The following is a 15,946-nucleotide window of genomic DNA, read 5'->3' on the forward strand; positions in this document are numbered from 1 at the left end:
CAAGGTGCCACTGAGCGGGGCGGGTGAGGGCTGCAGGGGCAGATAGCTTCTGGGGTAGGCCTGGTGGCCGATAAGACCAGGCGACACCCTGTTACCTTTGCACCCGCCCTTCTTTGCCCCACGCCCCGGAGCTCCAGGGCTCGAGCTCTGTGCCCCCTGCCAGGAGCGCACCTCTGCCCTTCTTTTCTCGTCGGCCTGAGGGCCCCTCCAGAGCAGGGCCTGGCACCGTCTGGTGAATGCTTGACCCGTAATGGACCAGAAGGACCCGACAGTTAGCCTCCGGGCTGCGGAAGACCCCAGCTGGGGCTGACTTCGGCTTGCACCCTGCCTCTCACGCCCCCGCCCCTCATCTCTCTTTTCCTCGACTTTACCCTCGCAGGGCTCAGCCCCGCCCTCCCACCCCACCCCCGTGTCTTCGGAGTCCTCGGTCCGCAGCCTCTCAGGACCTGCCCCCGGATGCTTAGGGCCCACCCCCGTCCGGCCTCATCTGCCCTCCTCCCGTGGGCCCTGTCGTTCTTCACACACCTCGCCCCTCCCTACAGACCCGCTCCTTTATTCCGTTTCGACAGCGCCACCCCTTCTCCTCGGAAACCCCATTCCCTCCCCTCCCAGTAATAGGCCGGGCCTTGGCCCACAGAGCTCGCCTCTCTCCAGCCTAGCCCACCCCGAAAGGCCTGCTCCTTTCCCCGAGGTCCCTGCTCTTCCCCTCCAGGACTCCTGGGGCCGCAGCTCCAACTTGTTCCTCGCAGGCCCCACCTCCTTACCATCGAGGCCCTGCCCCTCGTCTAATCGTCCTCGCTCATTCGTCGAAAGTCCCGCCCCTCTCACTGTGCGGCAAGGCCGCGGCGGAGACTGGCCGGGCCTCTCACTTCCGGGCGCCTGAACGCCCCGCCTCACCCCGGCGGCCCAGAGCCACCATGGAGCGGCAGGTGAGGGAGCGGCCCGCGGTTCCCGTGGTCTTTGCAGCCCGGGCCGGGCCTGACCCTGCTGTGTCCCCTGCGCAGGTGCTGCTGAACGAGCCCGAAGAGGCGGCGGCGCTGTACCGGGACCTTAGCCGCCAGCCCGCGCTGAGCGCCGCCTGCCTGGGCCCGGAGGTCACCACGCAGTACGGGGGTTGTTACCGGACGGTGCACACTGGTGTGTGTATGGAGGGGAGTCGGTGGAGAGGAGGGGGGCGTGGAGGGCTAGCTGCCTGACAGTGCACACGGGTGTGTGGAGAAGGCCGGGCTTGGAGAGTGTGGGTGTGGAACAGTGCATCCGTAAGAGGTCTGTGCACACAGGTGTATGGGGGGGCGGCCTATTTGGGGTATTATGGGATGGTGCCCATGAGTGCAGAGTGTGGGCCTTGTAAGGGTCACCCCCGTCATCGTATCCCACACCTGCTCTCAAGATTCTAGGGTGGATGCTAGGAGCAGTAATCGTTTCTCTCCAAGACGTTGTCAGCCTAGGCTCTGGAGGCCTAGACTTGAGAGTTGTGGCCAAGTGTTGCCCATCCTGCCCCCCAGAATATCTGGAGATAGACTGAGAGAGGTGGGGTAGGGGAGGGGGTAGCCTGTGCTGGGACTGGTCAAGTTGAGCAGCCTCATGCCTCTTCTCGCAGAGTGGACCCAGAGGGACCTGGAACGCATGGAGAACATCCGATTCTGCCGCCAGTACCTGGTGTTCCATGATGCGGACTCAGTGGTGTTTGCAGGGCCTGCGGGCAACAGTGTGGAGACCCGGGGCGAGTAAGTTTGAAGGAGGAAGCTTGTAGGCAAGGCCATGGCCATCTGCAAGCCTTTTATGAATGCCCACCCTGTGCCTTGGTGTGGGTAGGGCCCAGAAGGGAAGCCAGGAGCCAGATCCCTGACCCTTGGGAGCTCAGGTAGTAGTGACATGGTCACAAGCATTGGAGGCTTGCTCCATACTTGGGCTGGGACTAGAGTCCCTGCCCCAGGGAAGGGAGGCAAGGCAGCTGCCATGGTAGGGCTAGAAGGGCTGCAGGGGCGGTTGTGGGCCAGAGCCTCAGGAATCTTGTCTAAGAGGTTGTGGCCAATAAGGGGACAGGATGGGTTATCACTGGGTGGGAGGTAATACTGACCTGCTCCCCTACATCCTCCTCAGGCTGCTGAGCAGAGAATCTCCTTCAGGCACCATGAAAGCTGTGCTGCGCAAGGCTGGAGGGCCGGGCGCTGGGGAGGAGAAGCAGTTTTTGGAGGTAAGTCTGCATAGGACCACGTGGTGGGTAACTGGGGGCTCAGTCCCACGGATAAGGCTCTGTTGGAGGATAGGCAACCTGACTCCCAGATGTCCTTAGGTTTGGGAGAAGAACCGGAAGCTCAAGAGCTTCAACCTGTCAGCGCTGGAGAAACATGGGCTGGTTTATGAGGATGGTGAGGCATCTGGCTGGTGAGCAGGCAGGGCGGACAGGAGGGGCAGCCATAGCCCAGGGCTCCCCCTGATCGGCCTTCCTTGCACCCAGACTGCTTTGGCTGCCTGTCCTGGTCGCACTCGGAGACACACTTATTATACGTGGCAGAGAAGAAGCGCCCCAAGGCTGAGTCCTTCTTTCAGACCAAAGCCTTGGACGTCAGTGGCAGCGATGACGAGGTGGCCAGGCTGAAGAAGCCAGACCAGGCCATTAAGGTGCTCATGGCCATGGCCAGTCCATGAAGGCCCCTCAGGGCAGTGCTGGGGTCCACTATGCTCTCTGCCCACACTGTGCCTATCAGAACCAGGGAGGTACTGGCTTCTAGGGGGCAGGGCCGTCTCCTGCAGGACAGCCTGGGCAATGAGTGTCTTGTGTTCTCAGGGGGATCAATTTTTATTTTACGAAGATTGGGGAGAAAACTTGGTTTCCAAAAGCACTCCTGTACTCTGTGTGCTGGATGTCGAGAGTGGCAACATCTCTGTGCTTGAGGGGGTCCCTGAGAGTGTGTCCCCTGGACAGGTTAGTGCTGACTTGGCCTACATGACTCCGAAAATCTGGGGCCCCTGCCTGAGCTACTGTCCCTTGTTCACACCTGCCCTGTGGTCTTGTTTACAGGCATTCTGGGCCCCTGGAGACACAGGTGTTGTGTTTGTGGGCTGGTGGCATGAGCCCTTCCGGCTGGGCATCCGCTTCTGCACCAATCGAAGGTGAGGACAGTCGAAGGGGCAGGGCAGGGGGCCTTGCAGCTCAGACTGGCCTTGAAGCTGAGTGTCTCTCTGGTGGTTCCAGGTCAGCCCTGTACTATGTAGACCTCATCGGGGGGAAGTGTGGTAAGTGCTGGCACCTACCTGTGCTTCACTGACACACACTGGCCCTGGCAGCCTGCATGATGCTTGCATTTCTGTCTGGTCCAGAGCTCCTCTCGGATGACTCTCTGGCTGTCTCTTCTCCCCGGCTGAGCCCAGACCAATGTCGCATCGTCTACCTGAGGTTCCCATCTCTGGTCCCGCATCAGCAGTGTGGGCAGTTGTGCCTGGTGAGCTGGGGTGGGGGTGGGGGGAGGTCAGCAAGAGGAGGGGATGGCAGATGAGAGCTGAAGGGTCAGCTTCATCTCCCCATGGCCTCCTCAGTGGACCTCCTGTCCTGGGTACAGTGATGGTGTGAGTTCTGCCTTTCCTTCTCTCCAGGCAAGGCCTGGAGGCTGAGAGTGCTGTCATGGGGGCTCTGCACAATCAAAACTCACCACCTTGAGAGCATCCTCTGTCTACGAGAATGCTCCTCCCTTTGCTTCTCATCTGCACGTGGCCAGGCTCTGCAAGGGGCTGGGATATAATGGGCAGTTACAGAGTCTCAGTCCTTGTAAAAGGGCCCCTCCAGACATCTGCTCCAGGTCACCAGAAAGGAGATACATCAGGCCTCTCTCAGGTCCTCCCCTCCCTGCCCTGAGGGCACTGCCAGTCCCCTGGTGAGCCTGACCATTGTGTTCTGTTGCAGTATGACTGGTATACCAGGGTCACCTCCGTGGTGGTGGACGTTGTGCCTCGGCAGCTGGGAGGTAAGGGGTGTCGGCTGGGTGGGTGCCAAGGAACATGCAGTTCTGTTTTCCTGCCATCTGTTATCCCTGCTCAGGGCCAGCCTCCTCAGCTCTTCCTGCCTGGGTTCCTTCTGAAGTCTCCCCGCTGCTGGGCCAGCCCCAGGTTCAGCCTCTGCAGGGGGTGGGGCCATTACTATAGGGAATGGTTCTCATAGAAGGTCAGCTGGACCAAAGCTGAGATCCGAGTGGCCCAAGCTGGCTGAGGCTTGAGATTATTTCACTTGTGCCGCAGCCCATAGATTTATCTCGTTTTTCCAGTGGCTGCTTAAAGCCACTGCTCCTTCAAGGGGTCTCGGAAAGTACACTAGATTGGCAGGTCCTGCCCCAAGGGTGCTCATTCTCCCACTCCCAGCCCCCACCCCAGCGTTTGTCTAGTCCAAGCCCTTGAGGCAGCAGGGTCTCTGGGAGGGTGGCTCTTGGCTGACAAGCTCCAGTCACAGTCTCGGGTGCTCACAACTCTGCTTGGGATCCCAGACTATCCCAAGGACGTGAGGGGTGAGTCTCTTGTTTTCTTAGGCCGCCTGGTCAGTTCCAGGAGTCAAGGACAAGGGATGGCCTCCTTTTCCTGTCTTTGGGTTACAGGGATGCAGCAGTGGGGACCTGGTCTGAATCCGAACTCTGCCCCTTATTAGCTGTGTGTTCTTGGACAGTATCCTGACCCCCTGATCTTCCATTTATTTATGGGAGGAGAGGGTGGTTGTTCCTGCCTTCTTTGTAGGATTGTAGTGAGGGGTAAATGAGTGATGATGTTAGAAGGTAGGATTTATTCAGGCCCGAGTGCCAGGTACTCTGCTAAGTACGGTTAGAGACAGACAGGTGTCTTGGTTACAGCATCCGCTGCCTCCTAGCGGCCCTTAAGAGCAGCTCAGAGGAATGCCAGTGCATTCAGTTTCTATCAGAAGCTCTTCAGCTCCGCCTCTCTTGGGCCCTCAGAGGCCTCTGCCCCTCAGCCCCCTCTTCAAGCAGTTCCTCATTGCCTAGGGTACCCCCATGTATGTGGCTTTGTTCTGTCACAGTTCTGGGGCCCCAGGTGAATTCCCCAGCGACCCGGGCTGTCTCATAGTCTGCACACACACACACACACACACACACGCACGCACGCACGCACATACACACACACACACACACACACACACTCATAGTCTGGACACGCACGCTCATACACACACACGCACGCACGCACACGCACGCACGCACGCACACCCGTAGTCTGGACACACACACACCCCTCCACTCTTGGACGTGGCCCCCAGCTCTCTGCCTTTGCAGAGAACTTCTCTGGGATCTACTGCAGCCTTCTGCCTCCGGGATGCTGGTCAGCTGACAGCCAGAGAGTGGTTTTTGACTCAGCTCAGCGCAGCCGGCAGGTGAGGAGCCCTGACTGTGTTGAGAGGCAGCCCTCAACCAACCCCCAGGAGCTGTGGGCCTGGGACATAGCACACACACACTGCCAGGTGGACCGCCCAGCTCACAGGTCTCCCTGGCCCCTTAAGGCCCTGCCTGCCCCTGTCCTGGACTCATTTTTCTTTGAGGGGGGCTGGCTGCCCTGGTACCCCACAACAGAGCCCTTGGCCCTTTCTCCTGAGGCAGAGATGCAAAGCCCCCACCCTCAGCATTGCCATGTGGTGGGCAAGGGGGCTGCCACTGGGGCGGGCCCCTGAACACCATACGGGGAGCTGATGGAGATGGGACAGCAGCCTTCTCCCAGGGACTGTGTGGGGACACCACAGTGTGCCAGACTCCTTTGGGGTTAGATATCGTTTGGTCCTCAGGGTAGCTCTAAGGGGCTCAAAGGCATTCCTTATCTTGCCCAGGGTCACTTAGCAAGTTGTGATGGAACTGGGATTTGAACCCAGGCCCTCAGGCCACTCCCTACTGCACTGAGTAGCTATCACCATACTCACTCACAGCTCTGGCCTTGGCCCAAGGGTCCCCAAGAGGGTAGAGAGGAGGTGGGGGCAGGACCCATAGGGCTGTTGGATGTGGTACCACACATGGCCTCCTCTCTGCTTCAGGACCTGTTTGCTGTGGACACCCAGATGGGCAGTGTGACCTCTCTGACGGCTGGTGAGCAGGGCTGGCGAGTGGGCCAGCCAGGCCAGGGGAGGGACTGGAGCTCAAGCATGTGGGGCAGCACTCTCGGCCACTCTGCACCACTGACTGTCCCACAGCCTTTACTGACAGTCTTGCGAGGACCCTGCCTATGCAGGACCCTTACCCAGCCAGCAGACTGCCTCCTGGCTCTGCTCTGCTCCCTGTGTCCTGGCATTGCCTCAGCACGGCCCCCACCCTACTTCTCAAACCCACAAAATTCTCTCTTGCCAAGATCTGCCAGAGTCATCCTTCCCTCTCCCCAAACCTCAGGCAGAGGCACCTCTGCCAACCCAGGGCGCAGAAGCCCTGGGTTGGCTCCCTGATCTTCCTCTTACCCAGGCCTGATGATTCTGCACCTAAAGTGTTTTTGAGTCCTCCACCTGCCCTGGCTGTACTCACTCCTCCACAAAGCTACCAAAGGATTGTTCCCAAACTGCATCTCATTGTATAGTATCTGCTTAAGAATCTGAATCTCCTTGGACCCCACTGCCTAGAATTAGCACCTCCCCCCCAGCCTTCTGGGCCTAGCTGCCACCCCTGCAGACGGCAGTCATCAGGGGGTGGGTGGTTGTGCCATGTGGTCTGGTGTGTCCCCAGATCTGGCAGTCCCAGGGGACAACCAGCGCCTGCTGGATGAATGGACTGAGAAGGCGGCTCACCCAGAGCTGTGCGCGGTTGTCTGTGACAGTCCCTCTGTGGGCATCCCTTTGCTTCCCAGGGAATAAGGGGCACCTCACTATAAAGCCTCCAGCCTGGGACTCTGGCTCTGCAGGGACTGGGTGGGAATAGTGGTGGCATCTGCCTTGTCCAGGGGGGTCAGGTGGAAGCTGGAAGCTGCTCACGATTGACCGGGACCTCATGGTGGCACAGTTCTCCACGCCCAGCCGACCCCCATGCCTGGTGAGTGTTGGTGGGCCCCAGGCCAGGAGGCAGGGATTCGGTGCAGGCAGAGTTCCCCAGGTCAGGGAACTGGCCCGAGTCTGACTGTGGCTGGTCAGCATGTGAGAGGCCAAGGTGTGGACCCAGCCCAGTATAGTCCACGAGGGTCTGGCACTATGGGGAGAAACTACTGGGTTAAGGTTTGCTCTGTTCAGAACAGGGTGCCTGGGAAAGTGCTCAGTCCTCTAGCATAACAGCCTAGAAGCTGAGGAGGGAGGGGTACATATGTGTGGTTGTGTGAGTACCTGTGTATATACCAGCTCATGACAGGAGTCCATGCTGGGCCCTCTGGAGGTGGGCAGATGGCCCAGTATAATGAGAGCTGCCCACTCGCACACTGGTGGAAAGGCAGGGAGGCAGCCAGGCCACCTGTGACACACTCTTTCCCTTTGGCAGAAAGTTGGGTTCCTGCCTCCTGAGGGGAAGGAGCAGGCGGTATCATGGGTGTCCCTGGAGGAGGCCGAGCCCATTCCTGAAATCTCCTGGAGCATCCGGGTACTACAGCCACCCCCAGAGCAAGAGCATGTGCAGTATGGTGAGCTGGGCAGGGGCAGAGGGGCACCTTCTCCAAGTTCCCCAGCACAGTGTCTGTGGTCACCTTTCCCGTCTCCTGTCTCACATTTTGGGATTTTTTGAGATTACCTCTAAGAGGTATTTTTTTTCCTCTTGTGGACGGTCATGGGGAGTAGTGTCCAGGCATCTGAGCACCTACTCTGGGTATCAGAGCTGGGCATCACCAGGCCAGATCGTCTGCAGTGGGATAACGGAGCCCAAAGAAGACAGGCCTGTGTGAGGCCTCTGTGACCACACCTCCTCCAGAATGTTGTCCTTGCAGAGACTGGGACTCCCTGACTAGGGCAGAAGGAGCATGAGCGTCCTGGGGTCCATGTGTCACAGTGTGGGCTACCTTGGCCAGGTCTCTTGTTTCAGAGGTCAGCTGCAGACCTGCAGCTACAGCTGAGGCCTTGGCTGGGGAAGCCCCTCGGCAGTAGACCTGGCTCTGCTGATTGCTGCTTTTCCCCTGCAGCTGGCCTTGACTTTGAAGCAATCCTTCTGCAGCCCAGCGACCCTCCAGATAAGACCCAGGTGCCCATGGTGGTCATGCCCCACGGTAGGCAACTGGCCTAAGGGTCCCTGCCCTTCCACAATCCCTCCTAGCTAGCTCTTTCACCTTCTCTCTGTTCCCTATCTGCAGGGGGACCCCATTCATCCTTTGTCACTGCCTGGATGCTGCTCCCAGCCATGCTTTGCAAGATGGGCTTTGCAGTACTACTAGGTGAGGGAGCAGGGTGCTGCACCTCTGGTAGAGCTGTGGGGTGGTGGTATGGTGTGGGCCTGGTCTGTACAAGCACTGCGGGTACCACCCTAGTCTCCAGGCCTCTGGTAATCACTATCAGAAACTGCCCTGGCCAGTCTCTGGCTCCATGGCATGGTGATAACATGAAGTAACTTGCAACTGCCACGGAAAGGGTGTGTGGTCACTGGGCAGTCTCAAATCTCTTGGCCCCTTCCCCTTGAGTCTGGTGCAGCTAGCCTCAAGGCCTACTTCACATATAGGTGAAAGGGCGCTGGGAAGGTCACTTGACCACCCTGTCTGGTCCCTCCCTGGCCTCCAGTGAATTATCGTGGCTCCACGGGCTTTGGCCAGGACAGCATCCTCTCCCTCCCCGGCAATGTGGGCCACCAGGATGTGAAGGACGTCCAGGTAGCAGGGGCTGGGGCTTCTGGACGGGCTGGGGGTGTGGCTCCATTCAGCTGGGCAGGCAGCTGGCTGCAGCATGATCTGCCCACCCTGTAGTTTGCAGTAGAGCAGGTGCTCCAGGAGGAACACTTTGATGCAGGCCGTGTGGCCCTTATGGGTGGTTCCCATGGTGGCTTCCTGTCCTGCCACCTGATTGGTCAGTACCCGGAGACCTACGGTGCCTGCGTGGTGCGGAACCCTGTGATCAACATTGCCTCCATGATGGGCTCCACTGACATCCCTGACTGGTGGGTGTGCCCAGAGGTCCCCGCCCTTCTCCCCCCTCACTACGTACCCTCATGGAGCTCCGGCAGGCCCCAGAGCTCCTGGGCCTGCATCATCTCAGTGTCTTGTAGGTGCGTGGTGGAGGCTGGCTTCCCCTACAGCAGCAACTGCCTGCCAGACCTCAACATGTGGGGTGAGATGCTGCACAAGTCGCCCATCAAGTACACCCCTCAGGTACGCAGCCCTCCCCCTGCCCAGTGCACCACCAATCTGTCCAGGGCCCCGGGCCCTGCTCACCTCCACTCCCCACATACCTAGGTGAAGACACCAGTGTTACTGATGCTGGGCCAGGAGGACCGGCGTGTGCCCTTCAAGCAGGGCATGGAGTATTACCGTGCCCTCAAGGCCCGAAACGTGCCCGTTCGGTGAGTACAGCAAGACAGCCCTGGCAGCTGGTGGGCAGGTGAGCAGGGAAGGATCCTCAATCCTCAAACATTGCTGCCCAACCCTTACAGGCTCCTGCTCTATCCCAAAAGCACCCATGCACTATCAGAGGTGGAGGTGGAATCAGACAGCTTCATGAATGCTGCGCTCTGGCTGTGCACGCACTTGGGCAACTGAAGCCCTACCACTCTGTATGAGCTGGGTGACATATGCCACACTTGGCTCTTGGAGAGCCCCAGGGTCTGGCAGAGCGGCAAGAGGCTTCCTGGGCTCTGGACTTCATGGATGGGTGAGCCGAGGAATGTGGGCTATATACTCATAATAAATGAGGACACAGAGTCTAGTTCCTGCTGGTACTTTGTACCAAGCCACCCCTAACCCCAGCCCCACCCTTGGGGTTCAGAGACCATAGGCCCTGGGTATGGTAGCCATAAGGACGGCAACTACTTCCAGCGTGAGAGGGGAGGGGACAGCGAGAGGCTCAGCTGCTGCCTGTCCTGGCCAAGTAGGACTCCACCAGGCTAGCTCCCTCTACTGCAGCCCCTTCTGTTAGAAACTGCCCTACACCACCCTTCTCCTCCCAACAGTTTATTTAGGGGACTAGTGAGGCCCTGCCCTTCACAGCACCCACAGGCTAAGGTAGGACTAGGGTCAGATCGCCCAGCCCAAGTTGTGTTGGACTCTGCCACTCAGGCCCTAATGAGGAGTTGCCAATTCATTCCCTAGAAGTAAAGGCTAAGAAGCACCCTGCACAGGCATAAAGAGGAAAGGTGGCTTTATGTCTGACAGAAAGCTTCGTCCTCCCCAAGGCCCACAGGATTGAGGCTGGGACTAGCCCAGCCTCATGACCTTGTGAATCCAGTCCACAAACACAGAGACACGCATGAAGATGGATGGCCAGCGGGGCCGTGCGCACACTCGGTTGGGGATTATAATTCCCTCCAGGACCCAGCAGTCGTGAGTAAAGCAGGCAAGTGGGCCCCCGTAGTCACCCTGGTAGGTGCAAGAACTGGTGAGGGCCTGGACCATGGTAGACACTAGCCCCCTTCGGGGTGAAGCAGTACATTTTCAGCTTGCCAGGGGCCCTGCCACTGACCTCACAGGCTCCAGCAGGGGCCAACAGTCCTTCAGTGCACATCTCACTCTCGCGTACGCGACCTCGGTGCTTGATGTTACATTCCCGGTTGGAGATGACATTGAGGGAGGCTATGTTCAGGACCGTGTTGTCCCCTGTACCTACAGTGAAGAGAATGGGAAGAAGGATAGGGTCTGTGGGTAGTACACAAGGCTGGGCCTCTTGGCCTGGAACAGTCCATGCCCCTGCAGTGTACTCTTACCTTTGGTCTCGCCCCAGCCTGCGATCTCACACTTGGTGCCTGGAGGCACCACATACCACTCAGGGGGCAGGCAGATCAGGGCCACACGCTGGTTCAGGGTCGCAGGTCTTCAGCAAGAATGACGGCATTCAGGGTCTGAGGCCACAAGGCCCAGCCCCACCTCACACCCTCTTGACTTGTCACACACCTCTCCAGCTTGAGCAGAACAAGCTGGGAGCCAGAGGGCCCGCAGACCATCTTGGCCATTGAGATGCGCTGCAGGCCTGGCTGCCCGGGCTGTGGGTCCTGGAACAGGGTGCCTAGCCACACCTCATAGCCAGTGAGAGGCCCATGGCTGAGAGAGAAGCTCTGCTACATCAGTCGAGACTCAATAGTCTGCTGCCCAACACTCACCCATTGGCTTGCCTAGGGAAGGTGGCTAAGGGGGAGAGGAAGGCATGGGGTTGGGAGTCCCCAAACCCAAGGAAGGCTCACCAAGAGGAGAAGCACTGCCGGGCAGTCAGAACCCACTGCTCCTTCACTAGGGAGCCTCCGCAGAAGTGCTGGCCCTGCCTGGAGGAGTGCAGGTTAGGAAACGGTCCTGAGACACAGACACAGGCTGGACCTGCCATGTCTTGGCTAGGATCTGTGAGGCTGGGGCAGGTTCCCGCCCCCCTACGGGCACAAGCACAAGGATGTAGCATCAGCCCCTGTCTTGGAGAATCAGGCAGGCAGTTGTGCCTCACCGGTTGCGCAAGCTGACTGTCCAGGGTGAGTTCCCAGGCTGGCCGCCCACCACACGCAGCTTGGAGCGCCATGGGTCCAGGCGGGTCACTCTCTTGCCACACTTCTCAAACAGCACCTGGTCTGGGGGATAGAATGTGCTGTTTGAAACCCCGGACTGGATGGAGATGGGGGGTAAAGGGACCACGACGCATAACTGGCCCAAGTCCGTACCTGGGGGCTCCAGGATGGACGGCGGTTGGTCATCATCTGAAAGACCCAAGTTCAACCGCGTTAAGGGAGCCAGCCTTTGGCGGTGGAGGCTAGGGGCGGGGCCCCGGGGCTGTGTCGCCCGTGCTCACCGCAGCGCCGCAGTGCACAGTAGTCGAACGTAGTCTCCGGATCTGTGGTGTAGCACCAGGGCCCGTGACTATCCCCGTCTGGGTTCCTGCAGAAGTTCTCTTCCAGTGGTGCGTGTGGGGCGGAGGTGGGGGTGAACCTAGGCGGGAGGGGGAGCAAAATCAAAGGGTAATCCCAAGCCCTCGCAAGCCTCCAGTTGCAGAGCCGAGGCATGCCGCCCTAGGGTTAGTCCCGGGCGGGGCCTGTGGCCTCGGTCTGGGAGGCACCAGGCGCGCTGGCGGACTTACTGCGGCTTGTGCGGCGTCCCCGCGGACCAGCGCTGACACCGGACGCCCTTTCGGGTCTTGCTGACTGAGCCGCGGTACAGTTCCCCCGCGCCATGGTAGCAGTCTGCGGCGGGCGGACGGACGGGGGCGACCGTCAGCCGGTTCTCGCCCCAGCCCTCCGGCCCCGTGCGTCCAGCCCCAGCTCAGGCCTTACCCTCGGGCCGCACGTCGTCGGTGCAGCGCCGGATCTGGTAGCAGAAGGCCACGCGCATGCCAGGCCGCGATGTGAAGCACCAGGGCGCCTCCGATCCGTCGGGGTTCCGACAGAAGTTCTCCCGAAGGTCCCTGAGCAAGCACGCAGCTCAGCCCGGGTGGGTCCCAGGTCATGGGCTGGCCAGCCCGCCTGGGCGGGAGCCCAGCCTCCAGCTCCTCCCCAAGCCCCGCCTCCTTTCAAGCCCCGCCCGGGGCCCCCCTCAGGTCCCACCCGCAGGAGTAGCAGGCTCCCAGCGGCGGCCAGCCAACTCACTTGCACGCATACTTTTCCGGCGCAAAGCGATGCTGATGCGGATGCTGCGCGTCCCAACGCTGGCAGGGCACGCCCGCAGCGGTGGTGTTGACCGTGCCCCGGTAGCCCTCGCCTTTCCCGCGGAAGCAATTGAGCGTCGTGGCCTCCCGGCGCGGCTGTGCCTCGGACCCTTGGATGGATCGAGGCCGGTCGGAGCCCGAGTGGGAGGTGAGACTGGGGCTGGGGCGGAGCCCCACTGTTGTTGGGCCACCACCGGGTCACGCCCAGCCCCTCCTCTAGTCCCAGCCAGGCCACGCCCCCACGTGTCCCAGGTGCCCTCCCAGGCCCCGCCCTCACGCTCTACCGCAGCGGGGGAGGTCGCAGAACTCTCGCTTCATCTGCGGGTCCGCGGTATAGCACCAGGGCCGCTCCGAGCCGTCCGGATTCCGGCAATAGTTGTCGTCCAGACTTTTGTCCAGGAACCTAGAGGCGGTAGCCGGGCGTGAACAAGAGCCTGGGACTCAGGCCCTGTCTGGCCCCAACCAACTATGTGCTGCCTTACATCGCCCCGCCTCTGGAGTGCTGGGCCCTCCCCTTGCCCGCCCTCCTCCTGCCGAGCCCGCCCACGCGTACTTGCGGGGCTCGAAGGGGTGAGGGTGCGGGTGCTGCAGGTCCCAGCGCTGACACTCGCGTCCTGACTCCGTGCGGTCCACTGAGCCGCGGTAGTCCTCGCCATTGCACCAAAGGCAAGCGGCTGGAGACACAGGGCCGATGGGTTCGTGGACGGGCGTGGGCATGCTCCTCCCGCCCCAGGCTTGACCCGGAGCTGCTTACCCTCCCGGCAAGACTTAATGCCGCAGCTCTGGAAGCGCACGGCAGGGTCTGTTGTGTAGCACCAGGGACCTCTGGGGTCCCTATCCGGGTTGCGGCAGAAGTTGTCGTCCAAGCCATTTCGAAGTGTGGGTGTGTACCTGTGAGAGTAGCAATACAGTGCGTACTGGGGGCAGGCGCCAGGCCGGCAGGGACAGAGGGGAGCTGCAGTCTGTCTCACTTGTGGTCATTGGGGAACCTGTGGCTCCAGCGCTGGCAGGGTAGGCCACCCATGGTGATGGCCACGGTGCCCCGGTACTCGACCCCATTGTCCATGATGCAAGTCCGAACATACACTGGGAGCAAAAGACCCAGGATCAACAAGGCCTGAGACCCCAGCAGCCCTCTCCCCAGCCCGCCCTTCTCTGCAGCCACTCACTTTTCTTTTGGAAGAGATCACAGCGCCTGGAACGCTGCAGCCGTGTATGAGGTGAGTGCTGGGTCCATGGCAGCAACTGGCAACCATGGCTGCTCACATTGTAGTGGAAGGCCCTGGGAGGAGGAGCCACAGGGTAACTCAGTGCCCAGGTTCCCCTACCTCCAGTGTTATCTAGGTCCTTTGGCCACTCACCTGCAGTCCAGTAGGGGCCCACAAAGCCCTGCACATTCCTCAGCATTTGCCACATCTTCTTGCCAAGGCCTGGGCCCCACTGTGTGTAGCAGGTGTTGCAGCTCCGTACCCCAGAGCACCTGGAAGTCATTCAAGGGCGAGCGCTGCCCTGCAGGGTGGGCATGCGTGTCAGCACATGTATATCAGCACGTGCACACTTTATTCATTCAGGGGATCAAACTACAAGGCCTCTGGAGTGGACCCTGTCAGCCCATTCAAGGGTCAGACCCCTGTACTGGGTGGGAGAAGCAGGCCCAGGCATGATAGTTATCACTAGTGCACCTGTTTAGTGGGCAAGGCACTAGGCTCAGCTGTAAAACATATACTCTGAGAGCAGTGGGTGATGGTGCTTGCCCCATGGAGCTTATCCCATCTAATTTCTCAGATGAGACTGAGAAGGCTCAGAGGTATCTTATTAACCATGCAGAGGCCCAACCCAAGCATTCTGACTCCAAGTCTAGGCTCTCACTAGCATAAGGGCATATGCTAAATTAGAGAATTAGATCTGGCTCATAAGGGGTAATTGCCTGCACGTGTGCCTGCGTCTGTGTGGCCCTAATACTGCCTCAATGCTACAGCAGACTTTTTAACGCAGGCCTGAATAGGCAATGTGTTTATGTGTTCCTGGGGCTGCCCAGCTCTGTGAAAGAAGCCAAGGTCACTCGCTGCTCCATGCCCAATAGGAAAGTAAGTTCCTGGCTCAAAGAGCCGGATGGGCCTGGGGCCAACCCCTTTCTGAACGCAGATGGGGATCAGGGCTGAGGGGAAGGGCACTCACCAGGGGCCCCTAAGAACCCCGTCAGAAGCAGCAGGAGTGGGAGCCACCCCATCCTCCTGGCTGGAGGCTGCACTGTGACCCACCACAGCCCCATCCGGGAAGTTGTGAAACCTGTCCCTACGGGATTGGGTGGCTCTGTCTCCACACCCCCACTGTAGACTTGCTGGGGCCTGACCTGTGACCCAGTGGCAGGAATGGGGGTGGTGCCAGGCCTTAGGCCCTATAGGTGAGGTACAAGTGTCCTCACTCTGGCACATTTAGCCCCCCGAGAGGCCTCCCTATGTAGTGGGCAGTGTTGGAAAGGTTCAGTGGGGACACTTGAGGGCCCCACTGCCCCCCTCCCTTAGCCCCACCCCCTCTCCCTCCCCGCACCCTAGGCTGCTTTGAAGGGAAGGGCAGTGTGGACATGGTTGCTGCCAGAGGCCTAGGTTCCAGCCCGAAGGTGGTGATATTAAACTTTTCTGAGCTTCAGCTTTCCCCTGTAAAGTGGAGAATATTCCCTGCCCCAGCCTCAAGGAGCCTGCCCCTTTTGCTGTCTTATCGGCCCCAGCTGGAGGCAGGTCTGTCCACGCCCCTGTCAGCAGAGCCCAGAGAAGCTCCCCTCGCCCCGCCAGAGATGCCATCCCAGGGAAGATGAGCGAGGCCACCCTTCTGGCCTGAATGGAGGTGAGGGTGACAGGTGGCAGGGACCCTGGGAGGCACGGCCTTTCAGACGTCCTAGGGGACCTGTGGGCCGGACCTCCAAGTACGGGTAGGAGTTGAGATAGGTGGCCAAGGTCTCTCCCAGGACACAGCGTTACGACATGGCTGGGCCAGGAGCTCCTCCTGCGTAGGCGGGGGTCGGAGGCGTCTGGGCAGTGGGGCAGTGGGGCGAGGCGGGGGCCGGGAACGTCCCAGCTGTAGGCCGCGGAGGGAGCCCGCCCGCTGGAGGCTGTGGAGGGGGCCCTCTGGCGGAGGTCGGGCGCGGGTCGGTGCGCGTGCGCGGCGGCCGCGCGGTTTGGCCCTGGACAGGCGCCGTAGCTGAGAGCTGGGCGGATGTTGTGAGCCCGGACGCGGCGGCCGAGGCTGGGG

The 15,946-nt window shown here is 60.3% G+C and overlaps 3 protein-coding genes across 17 annotated transcripts in view; 2 read left to right on the forward strand and 1 right to left on the reverse strand.

The window, feature by feature from the left end:
• The first annotated feature begins 810 nt into the window (after positions 1-810).
• On the forward strand, positions 811-9,790 carry APEH (acylaminoacyl-peptide hydrolase). Of its 6 annotated transcripts, XM_033864977.2 has the most exons (22): positions 811-929; positions 1,005-1,137; positions 1,601-1,727; positions 2,104-2,197; positions 2,297-2,372; positions 2,462-2,625; positions 2,792-2,929; positions 3,026-3,117; positions 3,200-3,240; positions 3,325-3,446; positions 3,905-3,965; positions 5,274-5,371; positions 6,020-6,071; positions 6,910-6,998; positions 7,434-7,572; positions 8,065-8,148; positions 8,233-8,313; positions 8,654-8,742; positions 8,836-9,026; positions 9,135-9,237; positions 9,322-9,428; positions 9,519-9,790. In XM_033864977.2, exons 1-22 carry the CDS (start codon positions 918-920, stop codon positions 9,622-9,624), a joined length of 2,199 nt encoding a protein of 732 aa, XP_033720868.1. In that variant the 5' UTR covers positions 811-917; the 3' UTR covers positions 9,625-9,790. The 6 variants fall into 6 exon arrangements, with proteins under 6 accessions (XP_033720868.1, XP_073667224.1, XP_073667225.1 ...); XM_073811123.1 differs by having other exon boundaries at positions 914-1,137; XM_073811124.1 differs by lacking the exon at positions 8,065-8,148 and having other exon boundaries at positions 914-1,137.
• On the reverse strand, positions 3,318-15,724 carry MST1 (macrophage stimulating 1). 5 transcript variants are annotated; one of them, XM_073811128.1, is made up of 18 exons: positions 14,876-15,078; positions 14,059-14,206; positions 13,867-13,979; positions 13,669-13,783; positions 13,452-13,588; positions 13,251-13,371; positions 12,982-13,100; positions 12,639-12,807; positions 12,327-12,457; positions 12,134-12,236; positions 11,849-11,985; positions 11,721-11,756; positions 11,510-11,630; positions 11,259-11,336; positions 10,972-11,118; positions 10,785-10,891; positions 10,544-10,683; positions 3,318-3,451 (listed from the first exon to the last, which is right to left on the reverse strand). In XM_073811128.1, the coding sequence occupies exons 1-18, from the start codon at positions 14,967-14,969 to the stop codon at positions 3,422-3,424; spliced, it is 2,046 nt and encodes a 681-aa protein (XP_073667229.1). In that variant the 5' UTR covers positions 14,970-15,078; the 3' UTR covers positions 3,318-3,421. The 5 variants fall into 5 exon arrangements, with proteins under 5 accessions (XP_073667229.1, XP_004314855.3, XP_033720870.1 ...); XM_004314807.4 differs by lacking the exon at positions 3,318-3,451 and adding an exon at positions 10,206-10,440 and having other exon boundaries at positions 14,876-15,009; XM_033864979.2 differs by lacking the exons at positions 3,318-3,451; positions 11,721-11,756 and adding an exon at positions 10,206-10,440 and having other exon boundaries at positions 14,876-15,084.
• RNF123 (ring finger protein 123) overlaps positions 13,777-15,946 on the forward strand; it is a 31,089-nt gene continuing 28,919 nt past the window's right edge. For 3 of the 6 annotated variants that reach the window (XM_033864965.2, XM_073811120.1, XM_033864969.2), the window contains exon 1: positions 15,818-15,946. The gene's annotated coding sequence lies outside the window, so the exon portion shown is untranslated. Of the gene's footprint in view, positions 13,918-15,444; positions 15,542-15,817 lie in introns of those variants that run through there. The other 3 variants (XM_033864970.1, XM_033864971.2, XM_033864972.2) reach the window with 3 other exon arrangements.

Source organism: Tursiops truncatus, chromosome 10 (assembly GCF_011762595.2).
Source record: "Tursiops truncatus isolate mTurTru1 chromosome 10, mTurTru1.mat.Y, whole genome shotgun sequence".
NCBI classification, from domain to species: domain Eukaryota; kingdom Metazoa; phylum Chordata; class Mammalia; order Artiodactyla; family Delphinidae; genus Tursiops; species Tursiops truncatus.